Source organism: Natator depressus, chromosome 1 (genome assembly GCF_965152275.1).
Source record: "Natator depressus isolate rNatDep1 chromosome 1, rNatDep2.hap1, whole genome shotgun sequence".
Taxonomy (NCBI): Eukaryota; Metazoa; Chordata; order Testudines; family Cheloniidae; genus Natator; species Natator depressus.
In genome coordinates this window covers 319,028,083-319,050,318 of record NC_134234.1, presented here as the reverse complement: position 1 = coordinate 319,050,318, position 22,236 = coordinate 319,028,083, and the positions used below count along the sequence as shown (strand labels likewise).

At 42.1% G+C, this 22,236-nt stretch overlaps 1 protein-coding gene across 1 annotated transcript in view; it reads left to right on the top strand.

Annotated features, from left to right (window-relative positions):
- Positions 1-17,241: 17,241 nt before the first annotated feature.
- The window catches only part of ABCD2 (ATP binding cassette subfamily D member 2), a 77,192-nt gene continuing 72,197 nt past the window's right edge, over positions 17,242-22,236 (top strand). Inside the window, exons 1-2 of the mRNA XM_074942445.1 lie at positions 17,242-18,456; positions 20,185-20,365. Of these exons, the coding sequence (XP_074798546.1) occupies positions 17,467-18,456; positions 20,185-20,365 (1,171 nt within the window). The 5' untranslated portion in view covers positions 17,242-17,466. The remainder of the gene's footprint in view (positions 18,457-20,184; positions 20,366-22,236) is intronic.

Sequence of the window (22,236 nt, the reverse complement as noted above, 5' to 3'; positions counted from 1 at the left end):
GTTTTTAAGGCCTGGCTTGACAAAGCCCTGGCTGGAATGATTTAGTTGGGGTTGGTCCTGCTTTGAGCAGAGGTTTGGACTAGATGACCTCCTGAGGTCTCGTCCAACCCTAATCTTCTATGATTTTTGAATGATATTCCAGTCCTCCTCCGTATAGCCAATACCTCTTAACTTTGTGTCACCTGCAAATTTTATTCGCACGTTCCCACTTTTTATGCCAAGGTCATTAATAAAAATGTTAAATGAGATTGGTCCCATTTTTCACTCCATGCATCCGATGAAGTGGGTTTTAGCCCACAAAAGCTTATGCCCAAATAAATGTGTTAGTCTCTAAGGTGCCACAAGGACTCCTCGTTGTTTTTTCTCCCTCCAGCCTGACAGTTCACCTTTCAGTGTGATGCATTGTAGTCTCCCCTTTAACTAGTTCTTTATCCACCATTCAATTTTCATATTAATCCCCATTTTCTCCAATTTAACTAATAATTTCCTTTGTGGAACTGTATCAAATGCCTTACTGAAATCCAGGTAGATTAGATCTACTGCATTTCCTTCGTCTAAAAAATTGGTTATCTTCTCAAAGATAGAAAACCTCTTATAATCCTGTCACCCTTTTGCCACAGGGAAACAGCTGGCTCCACTGTGGGAAGGGCCCTCTTTATATTTTCTCCATAATGAATGCTAAATTGGTTCAAGTTAGATGACTTTGTCATTTTATGACCAATTTGCACTTGACATGTCACCTTATACCATTGTTTACATCACTGCTGAGTAAACTATTAACTCAGAATTGTTAGCAAATCTTTGTCTAAGTCTAGTTCTTGCTACTGATCTGAAAACAGAACTTTACAATGTTACTGATTTAAGGCAAATTATGCAATAAATTTGTGACAGTTACAAGATTAAAAGAGTCATGAATAATTCCCATGCTAATATCTGTAACTATGCAGTTTGTTGTAGGTGGAATTGTCTGTATGTCTTTTCCTTGTTTATGCCTCTGTCTTTGAAATCAAGGTTTTCACCAGTAAAAATGTACCTGAAAAAAGTCAGACAAGTCAGTACTTAGCCTCTAAAAAGACAAGTATTTGATACAAACATGTGATCATTCAATTCTTCATTGCAGCAGGTTCAGCAGATAGACAAATCTACATCTCAGAAATCACTCTTTTCTCTCTCAGTAAAGGGATAACAAAGAACCTACAAAAAAAACGAGGAGTACTCGTGGCACCTTAGAGACGAACAAATTTATTTGGGCATAAGCTTTCAAGGGCTAAAACCCACTTCATTGGATGCATGCAGTGGAAAATACAGTGGAAAACACTAACCCAGAAACCTACCCTTGCAACAAAGCCCATTGCCAACTCTATCCACATATCTATTCAAGGGACACCATCATAGGACCTAATCACATCAGCCACACCATCAAGGGCTCATTCACCTGCACATCTACCACTGTGATATATGCTATCATGTGCCAGCAAAGCCCCTCTGCCATGTACATTGGCCAAACCGGACAGTCTCTATGCAAAAGAATAAATGGACACAAATCAGACGTCAAGAATTATAATATTCAAAAACCAGGCGGAGAACACTTCAACCTCCCTTGACACTCAATTACAGACCTAAAAGTCACAATTCTTCAACAAAAAAAACTTCAAAACCAGACTCCAATGAGAAACTGCAGAACTGGAATTAATTTGCAAACTGGACACCATTAAATTAGGCTTGAATAAAGACTGGGAATGGATGAGTCATTACACAAACTAAAAGCTACTTCCCCATGCTAATTTTTCCTCTACTGTTACTCACACCTTCTGGTCAACTGTTTGAAATTGGCCATCTTGATTATCACTACAAAAGTTTTTTTTTCTCCTGCTGATAATAGCTCACCTTAATTGATTAGTCTCATTAGAGTTGGTATGGCAACACCCATTTTTTCATGTTTTTCTCTGCATATATATATCTTCCTATTGTATTTTCCACTGCATGCATCTGATGAAGTGGGTTTTAGCCCACGAAAGCTTATGCCCAAATAAATTTGTCAGTCTCTAAGGTGCCACAAGCATTCCTCGTTCTTTTTGCTGATACAGACTAACACGGCTACCACTCTGAAAAGAACCTACAGTTCTTTCTAGAATAGTCTGTGGTTCTGAACAATTTATGATCAATTTGTCATTAACTATGGTATCCCCAGGATCACTTGTTGGGTTGGGCACGAGTCCGATAACCAACAAGTCAACTTTCGTACAGTATTGATTTATCAGGACCAAAGCAATTGTTACCAAAATATATTTTTGCACAGTGCAGCTCAGTAGTTTAAAATCAGTACAATGCAGTCTAACCACAATAATTAATGTTCAACTCTATTTCAACATCTGCCATATGGTATTTGGTACTTCTTTTTTGGCTCAAATCTCCACATTCTAGATATTCCACTTTGTATACATGATTATAAGCCAGTATCTTCTCAAAAGCAGGAGTTATACTGAGCAAGTATTTGCTGCTGACACAACATTTCAGAGCAAATATCAGGCTCCTTAAATGCTTTCTTGGCCTAATTTGACATTGGCCTTTGGGACTGGAAGTAGGCTGTCAAATTAGGCCTAATTTGACACTGGCCTTTGGGACTGGAAGTAGGCCTGATCCTGCAAAGTTTTGCTTACAAGAGTAGTCCCTACTTGTGCGAGTTGTCACATTAAATTAGATGGAACTACTCCCAGGAGTAGAAGTATTCATGTGAATAAGGATTTGCATGATCAAGCACTATTTCTTTTGGCTCAGATCAAAGCTGATCTTTCCTACAATAGTATATAATCATATGGAGTGAAATTAAAAAAAAAAGCATGGTCACAAAATACTAGGGACCCTATGATATGTACTCATATACTGCATATCTTAGAAATCATTTACAATTGAAGTCTAATATTAAATTAGGTAGTTCTTAATACAAACAGAAGAAGAAAATATTTGTACAACCTAACATCACAGTACCTAGTTTACAGAAGGGCAACAGAAATACTAAGAATTCATCCAAAATGAAGAGATATAATCCTCTAATCAGCATATTGTAGAAATACAGAAGAAAAATCTCTAGTTAAAGTGGATGTTAATGGACCAATTGTGTAAGAGGCTAAGCCACTCAACTCCCATTGAAATCAATGGTGTGTGTGTGTGTGTGTAAATATATACATATATGAATTAAATGTATTTTAAATGTTGAAAGCACAAAATAGCAAGACTATGGGACATACAGTATCTATTTTAAATTTACCTTTGACTTTCATTTCAAATCCCCCAATGTCACACCAGCCAGCTCTCAAGTGGCACTCTAGATACAGACTAACACGACTGCTACTCTGAACCCCCCATGTCTGTTACAGACTCCAAAAAATCCCATGGAACCGGCCTAGAGGAGATCAAGTAAGTGGGCTTTTGCCTCAAATTTTGCATTTTATATTATTATTCAAAAGATATAAAAGAATTTTTAAAAATTGTGAAGGCTGGATGATATCATTAAATGATTCTCTTACTGTCCCCTATATTTCAGCTCTAGTATTGCATAATGTCCACAAGTAGTGCAGGCCACTATAGTGGTGGAGGAGCCAGTTGACATCCTCATGCACTCTCCATTCTAGTTCCTAAATGTTCATGTGTTCATAGAACTTATCCAACCTAACATTAATCACCTCTATTTATGTTCCAAAGAATGTAATGTTACCTGAATACAACCCATTTCCATATGCAATGATTCTATTCGTTCCTTCATCACAACATTACTGTTTGAAAAAAGGAGAATCTATTAGATCTCCATGGAGCAACATTATGGTTACAGGTTTCAGAGTAACAGCCGTGTTAGTCTGTATTCGTAAAAAGAAAAAAGAAAAGGAGTACTTGTGGCACCTTAGAGACTAACCAGTTTATTTGAGCATGAGCTTTCGTGAGCTACAGCTCACTTCATCGGATGCATAGCTGTAGCTCACGAAAGCTCATGCTCAAATAAACTGGTTAGTCTCTAAGGTGCCACAAGTACTCCTTTTCTTTTTTCTTATTATGGTTACAGTGCACTTTGTCCTGCTTGCATCTTGGCCTTTAGAAGTCATTCATATCCTCCTTATTTTTCCTTCTCTAGGATTGTTCTTCCATTCAGAAAGTGCATACAAGTGACTTTTAATTTATTTGTTTGAAACCAGTTTTATCACTAAAAAAGCAGCCAAATTACTTTTAAAAATCAAACACATGCATATCTCTGGATCTCCATGTATGCATGACAGAAATTACAACAGTGCCCCCTTTCCAGTGTCAATTATTCTAATTTATTTGAATGCACTTTTTTTTGTGGTTTTTAAATAAAATCAGTTGTTAGAAATTCGACAGATCCGATAGGTTAAAAACAATCTGCGATAGATGTTAGTACAGCTTTGGTAACTGTTTCATCAGTGTTGCCTGAGTAGTTTTATTATGAAGTGATAAAATCACTAGTCACAACCATTCCAAAAATTCTAACAACTAAGGCCACATTTCACAAAAGATGTAATTTGTTTATAGGTTATAGAGAGTGACTACAAAAATCTCAAGACAGCAAGAACAGAAGAAAGCGGGTAATTCAATTGACAGTTCAGGCTTTTCCCATGTTCTCAAAAAAATAAAATGCATTGCTCTTATTCATTACAGTACTGTATGGTCAGGAGATTTTTGTTTCATTTTAACGTTCCCACAGGCCCCGCATGACTGAAAGCTTCAGTTTTTCAGACTCTGGTACAGCCAAAAGTCAGCAGATATGCAGAAGTGAAATAGGGATCTATGAACATTTCCCCTATTTTTACAAAAATGCTGGGGCGGGGGCACATTGCAAGTAACTGTGGCTTGGCAAACCAACTTTAAGATAATGTTATGCCTAGTGCACAAAACAGTACAAATATGCAATCATCAAATGGAAATTGTGATTTAAAAAAAATGTGTGTGTCTGAACTAGGTACTTTCTTACTCAACATGTCTAGTTCCTGTGTATCTTTGAGTTATATGTTTTCTGGTTATTTTACTGACAAAATAATAACTAGTGCAATGGGGAAGCGCAGCTGTGAAAGAGAACAGAGTACAGCTATCTCATATATCAACAAAACTGCTTTCTATGCTTAATTTATTTTATCTATTTTGATTTGCAAAGTAACAAGATAAAAAGACACCCATCCAAGCCACTAGGCACCCTTGACAATATATAGAATTACAAATATTCTAACTCCATTGTTTTTACATTTCCATCCGTTCTACGCAACTCTTCCAATCAACAATGGGTACACAATGAAAAACATTTCCTGCAACCCTGTTAGGGAAGGAGGCAGAAAAATAGCCGATTTGTTGGACCTTGTCTTGTTTTGGGTTTGTTTAGGGGGCTCTCACACTACAGAGATTGGTGCCTGATTAGATTTTTTTTTTCCAATTCTAACTTTCACAAAGCTAAGATAGTGTTTCGTATTTCTGAATCATCCAGAGTAAAATGCTTCCTCAATGTCATCGTTACATAAAAACTCTATTGTTAGCAGTAATATTAGCTAGTTTTACTCTGCATAAGCTTATTTATAGAATAGTTGAGTCATGCACCTTTCAGTGGCCTTATGTTAATGAATATTTCTTATGGAAGTTTGTGATCCTTAGTTATATTAGTCTTATGGTTATTTCGAATAATGTATTTTCAAAACTCTGATTTACCCTCCGCCACCAAATGGGGGAAGAACTATTGCATTTATAGCTATAGTGGCTGCATTACTTGAGCATATTTCACATTTTAAAAAGTAAATTGCTCTTTTTTACATTTTCTTTTCTCCTTCTGAGTCCTAAATACTATACTCTTATTAAGCAATATACCTTGAAATAATGGAATTGGGGGAACAAGGGAAATGAAAAATGGCTAGACATGTTTGTATTGTCATTCTTTTTTGTGGATTTATGATATGTTATAGGTGCTAATGATTCAGGTAACAAGAATTCAAATCTTTTTGGGGGAGTGAATCCCATGATTGGCAATACAATAAACTGTATGTTGTAGTGCAGCAGCAGGATACATGGGGGGAGGAATATTTCCAGTTTAAATGTATTTTTCAAAATATTCCCAGAGGGAACCATCTGATCCTTCATGCTGTCCCAACTGCCTACCTAGATTTAGATTCAAAACCTCGAGCTAATTAAGTTCCCTCACCTGGGGCCTATTCTTCCTCTCTGCCTTCTCCCCCATCTGATTTCATTCTGAATTAGCTGCAATGCTGGGGCCATACCTGGAGCTCTCATCTAGAGCAAGATTCTGATTTCATTTACTGTTGGGGTTGCCAATTTTGGCTGGATGTATACCTAGAGATTTAATCACCAGACATAATCTTTAATTCCTGAAGACTCCAGGCCAATCCTGGAGGGTTGGCAACCCTATTTACAGTGGGGGGGTTAATTCACTGGAGTTATTCCTGATTTTTTTTCTCTTCTCCCCACTAAGAACATAAGAATGGCCATCCTGGGTCAGACCAAAGGTCCATCTAGCCCAGTATCCTGTCTACCGACAGTGGCCAATGCCAGGTGCCACAGAGGGAGTGAACCTAACAGGTAATGATCATGTGATCTCTTTCCTGCCATCCATCTCCACCCTCTGACAAACAGAGGCGAGGGACACCATTCCTTACCCATCCTGGCTAATAGCCATTAATGGACTTAACCTCCATGAATTTATCCAGTTCTTTTTTAAACCCTGTTATAGTCCTAGCCTTCACAACCTCCTCAGGCAAGGAGTTCCACAGGTTGACTGCGCGCTGAGTGAAGAAGAACTTCCTTTTATTTGTTTTAAACCTGCTACCTATTAATTTCATTTGATAGCCCCTAGTTCTTATATTATGGAACAAGTAAATAACTTTTCCTTATTCACTTTCTCCACACCACTCATGATTTTATATACGTCTATCATATCCCCCCCTTAGTCTCCTTTTTTCCAAGCTGAAAATTCCTGGCCTCTTTAATCTCTCCTCATATGGGACCTGTTCCAAATCCCTAATCATTTTAGTTGCCCTTTTCTGAACCTTTTCTAATGCCAGTATATCTTTTTTGAGATGAGGGGATCACATCTGTACGCAGTGTACAAGATGTGGGCGTACCATGGATTTATATAAATGGCAATAAGATATTCTCCGTCTTATTCTCTATCCCTTTTTTAATTATTCCTAACATCCTGTTTGCTTTTTTGACTGCCGCTGCACACTGCGTGGACGTCTTCAGAGAACTAGCCACGATGACTCCAAGATCTTTCTCCTGATTAGTTGTAGCTAAATTAGCCCCCATCATATTTTATGTACAGTTGGGGTTATTTTTTCCAGTGTGCATTACTTTACATTTATCCACATGAAATTTCATTTGCCATTTTGTTGCCCAATCACTTAGTTTTGTGAGATTTTTTGAAGTTCTTCACAGTCTGCTTTGGTCTTAACTATGTTGAGCAGTTTAGTATCATCTGCAAACTTTGCCACATCACTGTTCACCCCTTTCTCCAGATCATTTTTGAATAGGATTGGTCCTAGGACTGACCCTTGGGGAACACAACTAGTTACCCCTCTCCATTCTGAAAATGTACTATTTATTCCTACCCTTTGTTCCCTGTCTTTTAACCAGTTCTCAATCCATGAAAGGATCTTCCCTCTTATCCCATGACAACTTAATTTATGTAAGAGTCCTTGGTGTGGGACCTTGTCAAAGGCTTTCTGGTGTCAAAGTCAGATTCAAGGCTCACAGAATTTGTCAGACCACTCTGTTTATTAGCAAAGCGCTTTGCCAATGCACCCAGATATATGTGAGCCCCCTGCAAAAGCTCAAGCTAACTTATTTATACAGAAGCCAAAGCCAATTTAACATAGGAGACAAAAGGAGGCAGAAACTGACAAATATACATACATATCTTATTTGCATACTAACGTTTACCAATCTCCTAGCTCAGTAGGAGCTCTAAGTTAATTAGTTTGAGGACCCATTGTCTCACACTCCTTAACGTTTCTCTTCCTGACAACTATATTTCAACAAACTCTTCAAGCAGCATTTCTTTAATGAATTATAATTTCAATATAATTCATTCTACTTTCACAATCCCTCCTTTCGGTCAAGCTACGCAATGACCAATAATGACTGGGTTTCACATATCAATCGTTCTTTATCTCTTTGTTCATCAGTGATATTTAAAATCATCAAATTAGCACTCTGGTTTGGGGCAGCTATCTGTGTAGCATGCCTGACACAATTTTGGATACAATAGGAAAGTAACTGAAAACATACAAAAATTATTAGGATTCCAAACAGGAGAGTTAGGGCTCCCTGAAACAACCAGTTTCCTATGCCAGAGAAATTGAAAAGGTTACTTAGCCACTTCCATAAAGAACTTGGCTCTTCGTGGGGAAGATATGCTATTTGCTCTAAGTGGCTAGCATGATCTATTACCTCATTGGTGCTGTCTGGTATATACACACAGCAATCTTTTCCAATGAGAGCACAAGTCCCTCCTTTTGCCGCCAGCACTATGTCCAATGCCTGACAGTTGGAGGGCCATCTGTCGGATTGCCCCTGTTTCTTTGGCTAGGGCTCTTAAACTTTCTCTTGTTTCATTTGCCATTATTTCAACTATTGCTTGTAACTTTAGGAGCCTTTTTGCATGGTGTATTACTCCCCCTAATGGTATTAAGGAACCGCCAGTGGCCTCTTCCCAGGTTAAGGGGCTTATGTTATTTACATACCACTGGGCATCTGTTAAGTCCCTTCTTTTTTGCCTGAAATTGAGGAGGTGTTCTCGAGGGAAGGTTCCTAGCACTCGGAATTGTGGAAAGAGTCGGGCGGGATAACAGATTCCTGACCAATTAGCTGGTAGTGCGGTATAAGCTCTGGTCCCACACACCCAGTGATGGCCTATTAAGGCCAGGAAGGGTCGGTTGCACCCATTTGTCATATAGGCGTTTGCAAAGGAGGAGGAGTATCCCCCAAAGGGTACAGAGTAATTCTCCTTACGAGGAGTGGTGTTATTTGCATGACTGTAGGGGGAACATGAGATTGATTTCTCTGTTTGATCCCAGGTTGAGAAAAAAAAATTCGTATCTCCATATCTGGCCCGCCACTTTTTAGTTTTGTTTGAATAATCCCATACACCATTGGCCACAATATGCTGAAGGCAACGGCTTTTCCCCAGATCCAGCCCTGTCCCATTACACACCCAACACCAATGACCTTTTCCCTCCACCACACTTATCCATTTAGATGCATTTATTCCCACCGCTTCCCAAGTGTCATTGCTGTTCCATATTTTGTTAAACGGACGAGGCCCTCCAGTGAGGTCTGGGGACTTGAGTGGGATAGCCAGGACAGGAACACCAGTTCGAGAGTGGGCTGGGATGTGGCTGCAGACCCAGCAATTAGAAATATTAAGGGTCTGAGCTATCCACACCTGCTGCTGGATAAAAGAATTGTCATCGTGGTCTCCCCAGACCGTAAGATACTAGTAGCCGAGGAACAGCGTCTGCTTCTGGCAACCCTTATGAGAGCGTAGATTGTAAGGTATTGCGGACTGTTCCTCTACGTCTTCTTCTGGAGTCAAAATTGACTCTGTGTTGTCCTGAGGTGATGATTGGTTCTCTGGGGATGGTGCCTTCTTACACTGTGAAGCATGTATCCACACTGCGATGCCAGATAGTTTAACAGCCGCCTGTGTAGTAAGCAGTACCTGATGAGGATCCTTCCACCGGGGCTCCAAGGTGTGCTTTCGATGATGGCGCCATACGTAGACCCAATCACCTGGCTCGAGGTTGTGGCAAGCGTCAGAGGTGGGTTCCGTGGGCCAGGCGGCTCGAACCTGTGAATGGAAGTGACTTACAGCTTGCATTAGTCCCTTGCAATACTGAAGGAGCGCACTGTGAGTCAAGTTCAAATCTGGAATGGGAGTAATGGTAGTCATAGCTCGCATAAGGCGTCCCATAACAATTTCAAAGGGACTTAATTTATGCCTTTGGGATGGAGTGGATCTCATGTCCATAAGGGCTAATGGTAAGGCTACTGGCCAGCTTAATCCTGTAGAGTCACAAATTTTAGCAAGCTTATTCTTAAGTACACCATTTTGTCTTTCAACAGCACCTGCACTCTGTAGGTGGTAGGGACAGTGCAACAGGTGTTTGAAATGCAATATACGGTCCAGGTGTTGAACAAGTTGTCCAGTAAAATGTGTACCCCAATCACTGGACAGAGTAGCAGGAATTCCCTTGGCAGGCATAATATGATTTAACAAACATTTGGCAACAGACAGTGAGTCAGCCTTGCGACAAGGAAAGGCTTCACTCCAATCAGAGAATAAATATACCATAACCAATATAAATTCATATTGTTGACACTTAGGCATTTGTACAAAATCAAGTTGCCAATGCAAGAACGGTGCTTGAGGCAGACCCCGGAACCCCTGGGCCACTTTTACAGGTTTACCAATATTATGGTTTTGGCAAATGGTACAGGTTGCACAGTGGCGGACTGCAAAAGAGCTAAAATGGGGGACCCACCATCCTGTCTTAGTTACAGCAGAGACTGTCCCTTCCTTTCCGACATGCGAAACACCGTATAGCAGGGCGGCCAGAGAGGGGTGAGTGAAAAGGGGGCTACAAAGGCGCCAGTAGGCGAACGCCAAAGAGAATCGGGATGTAGAGAGCAAGCTTGGGCAACCCAGGATTCTTTCTTGGTTTCTGGGGCAGAGTCTTGGAGCAGGGTGAGGTCAGTGAGGGACCAGGAGGGTAAGAGGAGAGCGGAGAACAAGGGAATCAGACATTTCAACTAGGCGCGCTGCAGCAGCCACAGCACGCAGGCAGGGGGGTAAGCCTTGGGCAACAGGGTCTAAAGTGGCAGAGAAATAAGCCACTGGGTGGTTCTTTTCTCCGTGCATCTGAGTGAGAACTTCAAGTGCACACCTAGATTGTTCGTGGCAGAAAAGGGTAAAAGGCTTAGAATAGTCAGGCAGCCCTAAGGCAGGGGCAGAAGCCAAACCCTGTTTGAGGGAAACAAAGGCAGAATTGGCCTCAGGGGGCCATGGCATGGGGTCAGGCACAGAGAATCGAGTGAGTTCCTGGAGAGGTTTTGCAAGGGAGACATATTGGGGAATCCACTGTCTGCAAAATCCAGCCATGCCTAAAAACTTCTGGGCGTGGGGAGCAGGGTCGGGGAAAGCTAAGGATAGCTTGGATGCGGGTGGGAGAAAGTGCACGGGAACCCTGGGAGAGGAGAAAGCCAAGTTATGTGACAGAAGCTTGACAGAGTTGTAGTTTAGAGCAAGAAGCTTTGTGACCCTTATTTGCTAGGACAGTAAGGAGCACTAAAGAGTCAGTTTCAGAGGCAGACAATGAAGGGGAACAGAGGAGTAGATCGTCTACATATTGGACTAGTGTGGACCTGGACGGGAAAACAAGGTCAGCAAGGTCTTGGGCTAATGCTTGGGAAAAATATGACGGGCTTTCAGTATACCCCTGGGGCAGCGTGGTCCATGTGTACTGTTGCCCCTTGTAAGAAAAGGCAAACAGGAACTGGGAGTCAGGGTGAACCGGGACAGAAAAGAAAGCAGAGCACAAATCAACAACAGTAAAATGAGTTGCATCTGGTGGGATAGAAGCCAGAATCTTTGAGAGAGGCAAGTTTTGATTCTGTCCACCTATGATTTGCCTCTTCCCACCACTGCATGAAACAATCAACCTCTCCTTTTGCCAATTTAGTTTTAGGTTGGCCGAGTTTGTCTTTTAAGACGTCTACTCGGTCTTTGTCCCAAGATCCTAACAGTGGCCACTGAATTTTGGGATTCTCCTGAGTTAGCCTAGACCATTTTTCCAGAAATTTACAGGAGTCCGGACCCTTCCTAAAATACATAAAATGAGCCGGCATTCCTTTAGGGAACTGTCCCGACTTAGACGTCTGGTTACCCATACAGGAGGACTTTACACACCAATCACACAAGAAGGAAAGTCGGGTTCATCAGAGCGATGCTCAGTGCAACACATAAAAGGAGCCCACAGGTTACTGCCTCAATCGCCTTTGCTTTCACACCAAGGGTTTTACCTTTCACACCAAGGGTTTTACGGTGCGGCTGCGATTGTGCAGATTTCACTCACTCAGACCGTGGGGACAGGAACCCTTTGGTCAGTCGATCCCCGGACAGAGACAGCGGCCAGACTCAAACACACCACAGGGAGGACGGATAGACACAGAGACAAGACAGTCCTCAGTCCGGACAAAACACAGAAATAATTACCTGACCAGATTCCTGATGTCAGATCCTGGGATCCCTACCAGAACAGAGTGGGAACCAACAGGTTCAATGGCGTAGACTTCACTGTGGTCATGCACCCTTCCGTTCTGGCGGAGGACCGCTCGGGCCAAATGCCCAGGTGCCAGCTTGCCACGGCCGTCCTAAGAACGGACAGGAATCACACGGCCCCAGTGAAGACGGTTGCCATCTCGGTGGAACCTCCAAATTGTCAAAGTCAGTTTCAAGGCTCACAGAATTTGTCAGACCACTCTGTTTATTAGCAAAGCGCTTTGCCAATGCACCCAGATATATGTGAGCCCCCTGCAAAAGCTCAAGCTAACTTATTTATACAGAAGCCAAAGCCAATTTAACATAGGAGACAAAAGGAAGCAGAAACTGACAAATATACATACATATCTTATTTGCATACTAACGTTTACCAATCTCCTAGCTCAGTAGGAGCTCTAAGTTAATTAGTTTGAGGACCCATTGTCTCACACTCCTTAACGTTTCTCTTCCTGACAACTATATTTCAACAAACTCTTCAAGCAGCATTTCTTTAATGAATTATAATTTCAATATAATTCATTCTACTTTCACACTGGAAATCTAAGTACACTATGTCCACTGGATCCCCCTTGTCCACATGTTTGTTGACACCCTCAAAGAACTCTAATAGATTAATAAGACGTAATCTCTCTTTACAGAAACCATGTTAACTTTTGCACAACAATTTATGTTCTTCTGTGTCTGACAATTTTATTTTTTACTATTCTTTCAACTAATTTGCCCGGTACTGACGTTAGACTTACCGGTCTGTAATGGCCAGGATCACCTCTAGAGCCCTTCTTAAATATTGGCGTTACATTAGCTATCTTCCAGTCATTGGGTACAGAAGCTGATTTAAAGGACAGGTTACAAACCATAGTTAATAGTTCCACAATTTCACATTTGAGTTCTTTCAGAATTCTTGGGTGAATGCCATCTGGTCCCAGTGACTTGTTACTGTTAAAAGAAAAGGAGTACTTGTGGCACCTTAGAGACTAACCAATTTATTTGAGCATAAGCTTTCGTGAGCTACAGCTCACTTCATCGGATGCATACTGTGGAAAATGTAGAAGATCTTTTTATACATACAAAGCATGAAAAAATACCTCCCCCCACCCCACTCTCCTGCTGGTAATAGCTTATCTAAAGCGACCACTCTCCTTACAATGTGCATGATAATCAAGGTAGGCCATTTCCAGCACAAATCCAGGGTTTAACAAGAACGTCTGGGGGGGGGGGTAAGGAAAAAACAAGGGGAAATAGGTTACCTTGCATAATGACTTAGCCACTCCCAGTCTCTATTCAAGCCTAAGTTAATTGTATCCAATTTGCAAATGAATTCCAATTCAACAGTTTCTTGCTGGAGTCTGGATTTAAAGCTTTTTTGTTGTAATATTGCACTTTCATGTCTTTAATCGCGTGACCAGAGAGATTGAAGTGTTCTCTGACTGGTTTATGAATGGTATAATTCTTGATATCTGATTTGTGTCCATTTATTCTTTTACGTAGAGACTGTCCAGTTTGACCAATGTACATGGAAGAGGGGCATTGCTGGCACATGATGGCATATATCACATCGGTGGATGTGCAGTTGAACAAGCCTCTGATAGTGTGGCTGATGGAATATTTCCAACATACCTCTGAACAACATACTAATCCTCAGAGACCTCCCTACCAACACTACAAAAAGAAGGATTCTAGGTGGACTCCTCCTGAAGGTCGAAACAGCATACTGGACTTCTACATAGAGTGCTTCCACCGACGTGCACGGGCTGAAATTGTGGAAAAGCAGCATCACTTGCCCCATAACCTCAGCCATGCGGAACACAATGCCATCCACAGCCTCAGAAACAACTCTGACATCATAATCAAAAAGTCTGACAAAGGAGGTGCTGTTGTCATCATGAATAGGTCGGAATATGAACAAGAGGCTGCTCGGCAGCTCTCCAACACCACTTTCTACAAGCCATTACCCTCTGATCCCACTGAGAGTTACCAAAAGAAACTACAGTATTTGCTCAAGAAACTCCCTGAAAAAGCACAAGATCAAATCCGCACAGACACACCCCTGGAACCCCGACCTGGGATATTCTATCTACTACCCAAGATCCATAAACCTGGAAATCCTGGGCGCCCCATCATCTCAGGCATTGGCACCCTGACAGCAGGATTGTCTGGCTATGTAGACTCCCTCCTCAGGCCATATGCTACCAGCATTCCCAGCTACCTTCGAGACACCACTGACTTCCTGAGGAAACTACAATCCATCGGTGATCTTCCTGATAACACCATCCTGGCCACTATGGATGTAGAAGCCCTCTACACCAACATTCCACACAAAGATGGACTACAAGCCATCAAGAACACTATCCCCAATAATGTCACGGCTAACCTGGTGGCTGAACTTTGTGACTTTGTCCTTACCCATAACTATTTTACATTTGGGGACAATGTATACCTTCAAATCAGCGGCACTGCTATGGGTACCCGCATGGCCCCACAGTATGCCAACATTTTTATGGCTGACTTAGAATAACGCTTCCTCAGCTCTCGTCCCCTAACGCCCCTACTCTACTTGCGCTATATTGATGACATCTTCATCATCTGGACCCATGGAAAAGAAGCCCTTGAGGAATTCCACCGTGATTTCAACAATTTCCATCCCACCATCAACCTCAGCCTGGTCCAGTCCACACAAGAGATCCACTTCCTGGACACTACAGTGCTAATAAACGATGGTCACATAAACACCACCCTATACCAGAAACCTACAGACCGCTATTCCTACCTACCCTGCCTCCAGCTTTCACCCTGACCACACCACATGATCCACTGTCTACAGCCAAGCTCTGCGATACAACCGCATTTGCTCCAACCCCTCAGACAGAGGCAAACACCTACAAGATCTCTATCAAGCATTCTTACAACTACAATACCCACCTGCGGAAGTGAAGAAACAGATTGATAGAGCCAGAAGAGTTCCCAGAAGTCACCTACTACAGGACAGGCCTAACAAAGAAAAGAACAGAACGCCACTAGCCGTCACCTTCAGCCCCCAACTAAAACCCCTCCAACTCATTATTAAGGATCTACAACCTATCCTGAAGGATGACCCAACACTCTCACAAATCTTGGGAGACAGGCCAGTCCTTGCCTACAGACAGCCCCCCAACCTGAAGCAAATACTCACCAGCAACCACATACCACACAACAGAACCACTCACCCAGGAACCTATCCTTGCAACAAAGCCCGTTGCCAACTGTGCCCACATATCTATTCAGGGGACACCATCACAGGGCCTAATAACATCAGCCACACTATCAGAGGCTCATTCACCTGCACATCCACCAACGTGATATATGCCATCATGTGCCAGCAATGCCCCTCTGCCATGTACATTGGTCAAACTGGACAGTCTCTACGTAAAAGAATAAATGGACACAAATCAGATATCAAGAATTATAACATTCATAAACCAGTTGGAGAACACTTCAATCTCTCTGGTCACGCGATTAAAGACATGAAAGTGCAATATTACAAGAAAAAAACTTCAAATCCAGACTCCAGCGAGAAACTGTTGAATTGGAATTCATTTGCAAATTGGATACTATTAATTTGGGCTTGAATAGAGACTGGGAGTGGCTAAGTCATTATGCAAGATAACCTATTTCCCCTTGTTTTTTCCTACCCCCCCCCCCCCAGACGTTCTTGTTAAACCCTGGAAATGGCCCACCTTGATTATCATGCACATTGTAAGGAGAGTGGTTGCTTTAGATAAGATATTACCAGCAGGAGAGTGGGTTTGTGTGTGGGGGGGGGGGCGGGGGGGGGTGAGAAAACCTGGATTTGTGCTGGAAATGGCCCAACTTGATTATCATACACATTGTAAGGAGAGTGATCACTTTAGATAAGCTATTACCAGCAGCAGAGTGGGGTGGGTGGAGGTATTTTTTCATGCTTTGTGTGTATAAAAAGATCTTCTACACTTTCCACAGTATGCAGCCGATGAAGTGAGCTGTAGCTCACGAAAGCTTATGCTCAAATAAATTGTTTAGTCTCTAAGGTGCCACAAGTACTCCTTTTCTTTTTGCGAATACAGACTAACACGGTTGTTACTCTGAAACCTGTTACTGTTAAGTTTCTCAATTAATTCCAAAACCTCCTCTAGTGACACTTCAATCTGTGACAATTCCTGAGATTTGTCACCTACAAAAGACGGCTCAGGTTTGGGAATCTCCCTAACATCCTCAGCCATGAAGACTGAAGCAAAGAATTCATTTAGTTTCTCTGTGATGACTTTATCATTTTTAAGTGTTCCTTTTGTATCTGGATCATCGAGGGGCCCCAGTGGTTGTTTAGCAGGTTTCCTGCTTCTGATGTATTTGTTATTACCTTTTGAGTTTTTGGCTAGCTGTTCTTCAAACTCCTTTTTGGCTTTTCTTATTACATTTTTATATTTAATTTGGCAGTGTTTATGCTCCTTTCTATTTACCTCACTAAGATTTGACTTCCACTTTTTAAAAGATGCCTTTTTATCTCTCACTGCTTCTTTTACATAGTTGTGAAGCCACGGTGGCTCTTTTTTAGTTCTTTTACTGAAGAGTTTACGTAGCTCCCAAGTACCTTCCCTGCCCCCTTCAGTTCCCCTTTTGTTCCTCTCTCTGGAGGTAAATTTAGAAGTGATACACTTGCAAAATCAGCAGCCCATTGGTGACTCTTTCCCCGCCCCCTCAACCTCTGATGCGCCTCCTGGGTGGTCCTCGCAGTGTCTAGCGACGCTCCTGCCAAGGCCAATACCTAGCCCAAGTTGAGCCACATGAATCGGGTGCTCCCAGCACGGACCGGCCCTGTTCCGGGCGCAGGATTCAGAGCGCGCCGCGCTGGGCTGGTAATGGTCCAGAGGGAAGCGGTGGGTTCCCCAGCTCTTCGCAGCCAATGAGCGGGCGGCGGAGGCGGAGTTGGCGGCGGCGGATCTCAGCGGGCGGCAGCTCTCGGTGCATTGGAGGGAACCATCCTGCCGTGGGAGCCGGCGTCCGTCCGCCCGCCTCTGTTACAGCAAGGGCGGCGGGGAAGGCGCCGCGGCAGAGCATGGGGCATGCCCGGGCTTCATGAACGTCCCTCCTAGGCGGTCTTCCTCTCGGGCATGACCCAGCGCCAGAGCATCCCTGCTCCGCGGCGGTCCCTGCGGGTGTGCGACATGACCCAGCTGCTGCGTGCCGCAACCGGGCGAGGGAAGTGGACCAGATCCAGCGCGGCCAAGCGGGCTGCGTGCCTGGTGGCTGCGGCATATGGGCTGAAAATCCTCTATCCCGTCCTCCGCAAGCGCCTGCAGCAGACAGCCTGCGAAAAGGGCTTGCAGGCTGCCTGCCGGGCGGGAGGGGGAGAGGAGCCGCTGCATTGCAGCCGGATCCGGGGCAGAGCCTCCCCGGCAGTGAATGCGGAATTTTTCAGGCAGCTGCTGGAACTTCGTAAGATCCTCTTCCCGAAGCTTGTGAGCACCGAAGCGGGCTGGCTTTGCCTCCACTCGGTGGCTCTGGTCTCCCGGACCTTCCTCTCCATCTACGTGGCCGGGCTGGATGGGAAGATCGTAAAGAGCATCGTGGAGAAGAAGCCCAGGAGCTTTGCCATCAAATTAATCAAGTGGCTCATGATTGCAATTCCTGCCACTTTCGTGAACAGCGCCATACGGTACCTGGAGTGCAAGCTGGCCCTAGCCTTCCGTACCCGCCTGGTGGATCATGCTTATGAGACCTATTTTGCCAATCAAACTTACTATAAGGTGATCAATATGGATGGGAGGCTGGCGAACCCTGACCAGTCCCTGACCGAGGACATCATGATGTTCTCCCAGTCGGTGGCACATCTGTACTCCAACCTGACCAAACCCATCCTGGATGTGGTGCTGACATCCTATAGTCTTATCCAGACCGCCAGGTCCAGGGGAGCAAGCCCCATCGGGCCTACGCTGCTGGCAGGGCTTGTAGTGTATGCCACGGCGAGAGTACTGAAAGCGTGCTCACCCAAATTTGGTAAGCTGGTCGCAGAGGAAGCTCATAGAAAAGGTTATCTACGGTACGTCCATTCGCGGATTATAGCCAATGTGGAAGAGATCGCCTTCTACAGAGGACACAAGGTAAAATGGAAATAAAGGCAAGGACTAAAATCTGAGATGGTTCAGAACTGTTGCTGTGCTACTAGATGTTGATCTACTGTAATAATGGTGGTCATGTGCCCTCGCCCGCTCCTCTGTGAGGGATATGAATTCCTCTGATTCCTAAACCTGTTTACGAGATATACTCTCCCACACTGTTTGGAGAGAGACAGAAGTATAGAGTATTCCCCATTTTATTTTTCTCTTAAAGTATTCCTACTTCTGAGCAGCATCACGTTTCTCTAGTAAATTTTAGTTTCCCTTTTCTGTCTCGTTTCCAAAAGGTGCCCTAGCTCTTAACCTTTCCTGCTTCTTATTTCTCCCCTATTTTATTAACTAAGAATATTTAATGATACAGAAATACTATTTCTCTAAATGCAAAAATCAGTAGCACGCACTAATCTAGAAGAAAACTTTGCTATAGTTTAGATGGCAACACAGTCTTTGACATTGTCTTGTATAGATAACTAAGGAAAATTGTTGTCACTACAGTTCTAAAGTTGCTGAAATAGAGTACAGTATTTGGGTTATCAGTTACATAAAAGTAACATAATTTAAAAACCAGCATGTTGAAGAAATTTTCAAAATTATATTGTGAATTTTGACTGCATTGTGTTTAAAATGGCTTTTAAAAAAGTTTCACATAATGTGAAAAAGAAAATGGCAAAATTTCATACTACCCTTTCAGTCAAAAGTATTAATAAGACAACATAAACATTTAATTTTTATAGTAGCAATGAGCACCAAAAATTGTCTGCAGCACTGCATTAACTGCAGCTCAAATAAACATTAAATTCAACACTTTTTTTCTGATTCCCACTTTTGTGTGGGCTCAAATTGACTGCATTATGTCATACTGATTTGTCACTTTTCAGAGTAGCAGCCGTGTTAGTCTGTATTCGCAAAAAGAAAAGGAGTACTTGTGGCACCTTAGAGACTAACAAATTTATTTGCGCATAAGCTTTCGTGAGCTACAGCTCACTTCATTGGATGCATTCAGTGGAAAATACACTGAAAATACACTGTATTTTCCACTGAATGCATCCGATGAAGTTAGCTAAAGCTTATGCTCAAATAAATTTGTTAGTCTCTAAGGTGCCACATATACTCCTTTTCTTTTTGATTTGTCACTATTCTTGACTCATTTCCTTGATGTAGATTATCACTTCCTCTTGGCACATTGCTGAAAGACATGAAATACCAATTCGAGGTATTTGTTCTGCAGATTTACTCAGGCAAAACTCTCATTGGAATAAATTGGAATTTTGCAGGCTTGAGTCCCCAAATGTTGCCTATTCATGGAGTTGCAGTTTCAACTTACAAGTGTATAGTTCTCAAAATCCTCTTCATTAAACATGTAGAACTAGTTTTACTTTGATGGTAAGGAACAGCTTTTATCACTCACTTGTATTTTGCTCTGGTACTGTGAAGCGGGTGGAAAACTGCCAGAGTGGGGTAAAGGGGCATTGGTGTAAATCAGAATCAGGCCCAATGAGTTCCATGAGCTATGCTGATTTACATTGAGAATGTGGCCCTTTGTGTAAACAGATACCACATAGCTTGCAGTAGTGATTGCAAGGTATAGTGAAGAATTCAGATCCGAACACTGGTCATTTGATTATATTATAAGTACGTGTGTGTGTCCTGTACCTATATGTGTATATTAATATTTACTATTCTGTGTAAGTACTTACATTTTTTTAACTATAGGTGGAGATGAAACAACTACAGAAAAGTTACAAGGCTTTGGCAGACCAAATGAACCTCATATTGTCTAAACGTTTGTGGTACATCATGATAGAGCAGTTCCTGATGAAGTATGTCTGGAGTAGCTGTGGTTTGATTATGGTGGCGGTACCTATCATCACAGCAACAGGATTTGCAGATGGCGGTAATAAGACTTTTATTTAATTTCAAATGTTTGTTTAAAGATATTAGTGTAGAAGAGTAGTCACGTAAGAAGACTACATTTCATTTTAATACCATTTGTAGCTGCCGCGCTATAATATCCAAACACCATGCATGCCTCATCATTGGGTAGCTCCTGGGATGTGTTTAAACTTTACAAACAAAACACTTGAAGAAATATCAGTGACAAAAAACATATCTTTGAATTTAAACCTGACAAACAGAATACATTCTGAATCAAAGGATAGGTTTTTCAAATAAGATGCCAAGGTGAATTGTGGAGAAACAGTTTATAAATATCACTTTAACCATTTACTGCCCTTTTTGATGTATGAAGATGGTCTCACAAACTTTAAAATAAAATCTTGTTTTTTATATTTGCAATATCAAGAATGTCAGATGCTGGCTTTCCTCTCTTCACAGGCCCTAAGCAGTGATGTCTCATCAAATTGTAACTTTAGCTGTAGCTCTCACGCCCCAACCAAGGCTGGGAAGGTGTGTCAATTCTCAGAATGTCTGCTGCTATATTACTAAATACTAGTTTAGTTTGGTTTTTCTGTGGTGTTTGCTCATCACCTTAGTATCAGAGTGCTTCACAAACATTAATTAATATTATTTATTCTGTTTTGTGCTGACCTGTGTAAGAATCAGCATCTCCTCTCACCTCAAGTAGAGTACAGAAAGGGATGTGAAGCTCAGGTTATAGGCTTTTATGACAGAACTATTCAGGTCTTCTGAAGATCATGTCCAGATCTTCCAGCAATGAGAGCCAAGTGAGGCCCTGATTTTAATGTTGCTTGAAATGTGGTTTTTTTTTTTTTTTTAAAGTCAGGGAAAAAATGAAGTTTGGCAGAGCAGGAGGCAAGGGGAATGTGTTAAATTAAGAAGTAGTAACAAGCAAAAAAAAAAATTATTTGCTTGTTACATAGAATCATAGGACTGGAAGGGACCTGAAGAGGTCATCTAGTCCAGTCCCCTGCACTCATAGCAGGACTAAGTATTATGTAGACCATTCCTGAAAGGTATTTGTCTCACCTGCTCTTAAAAATCTCCAATGATGGAGATTCCACAACCTCCCTAGGCAATTTATTCCAGTGCTTAACCACCCTGACAGGAAGTTTTTCCTAATGTCCAACCTAAACCTCCCTTGTTGCAGTTTAAACCCAATTCTTCTCCCTCCTCTTTGTAACAATCTTTTATGTACTTGAAACATGTGCAACTCTTTGTACTTTCAAAAAAAGAAAAGGAGTACTTGTGGCACCTTAGAGACTAACCAATTTATTTGAGCATAAGCTTTCGTGAGCTACAGCTCACTTCATCGGATGCATACTGTGGAAAGTGTAGAAGATCTTTTTATACACACAAAGCATGAAAAAATGGGTGTTTACCACTACAAAAGGTTTTCTCTCCCCTCACCCCACTCTCCTGCTGGTAATAGCTTATCTAAAGTGATCACTCTCCTTACAATGTGTATGATAATCAAGTTGGGCCATTTCCAGCACAAATCCAGGGTATAACAGGAACGTCTGAGAAGGCGGGGGGGTAGGAAAAAACAAGGGGAAAAAGGTTATCTTGCATAATGACTTAGCCACTCCCAGTCTCTATTCAAGCCTAAGTTAATTGTATCCAATTTGCAAATGAATTCCAATTCAACAGTCTCTCGCTGGAGTCTGGTTTTGAAGTTTTTTTGTTGTAATATCGCAACTTTCATGTCTGTAATCATGTGACCAGAGAGATTGAAGTGTTCTCCGACTGGTTTATGAATGTTACAATTCTTGATATCTGATTTGTGTCCATTTATTCTTTTACGTAGAGACTGTCCAGTTTGACCAATGTACATGGCAGAGGGGCATT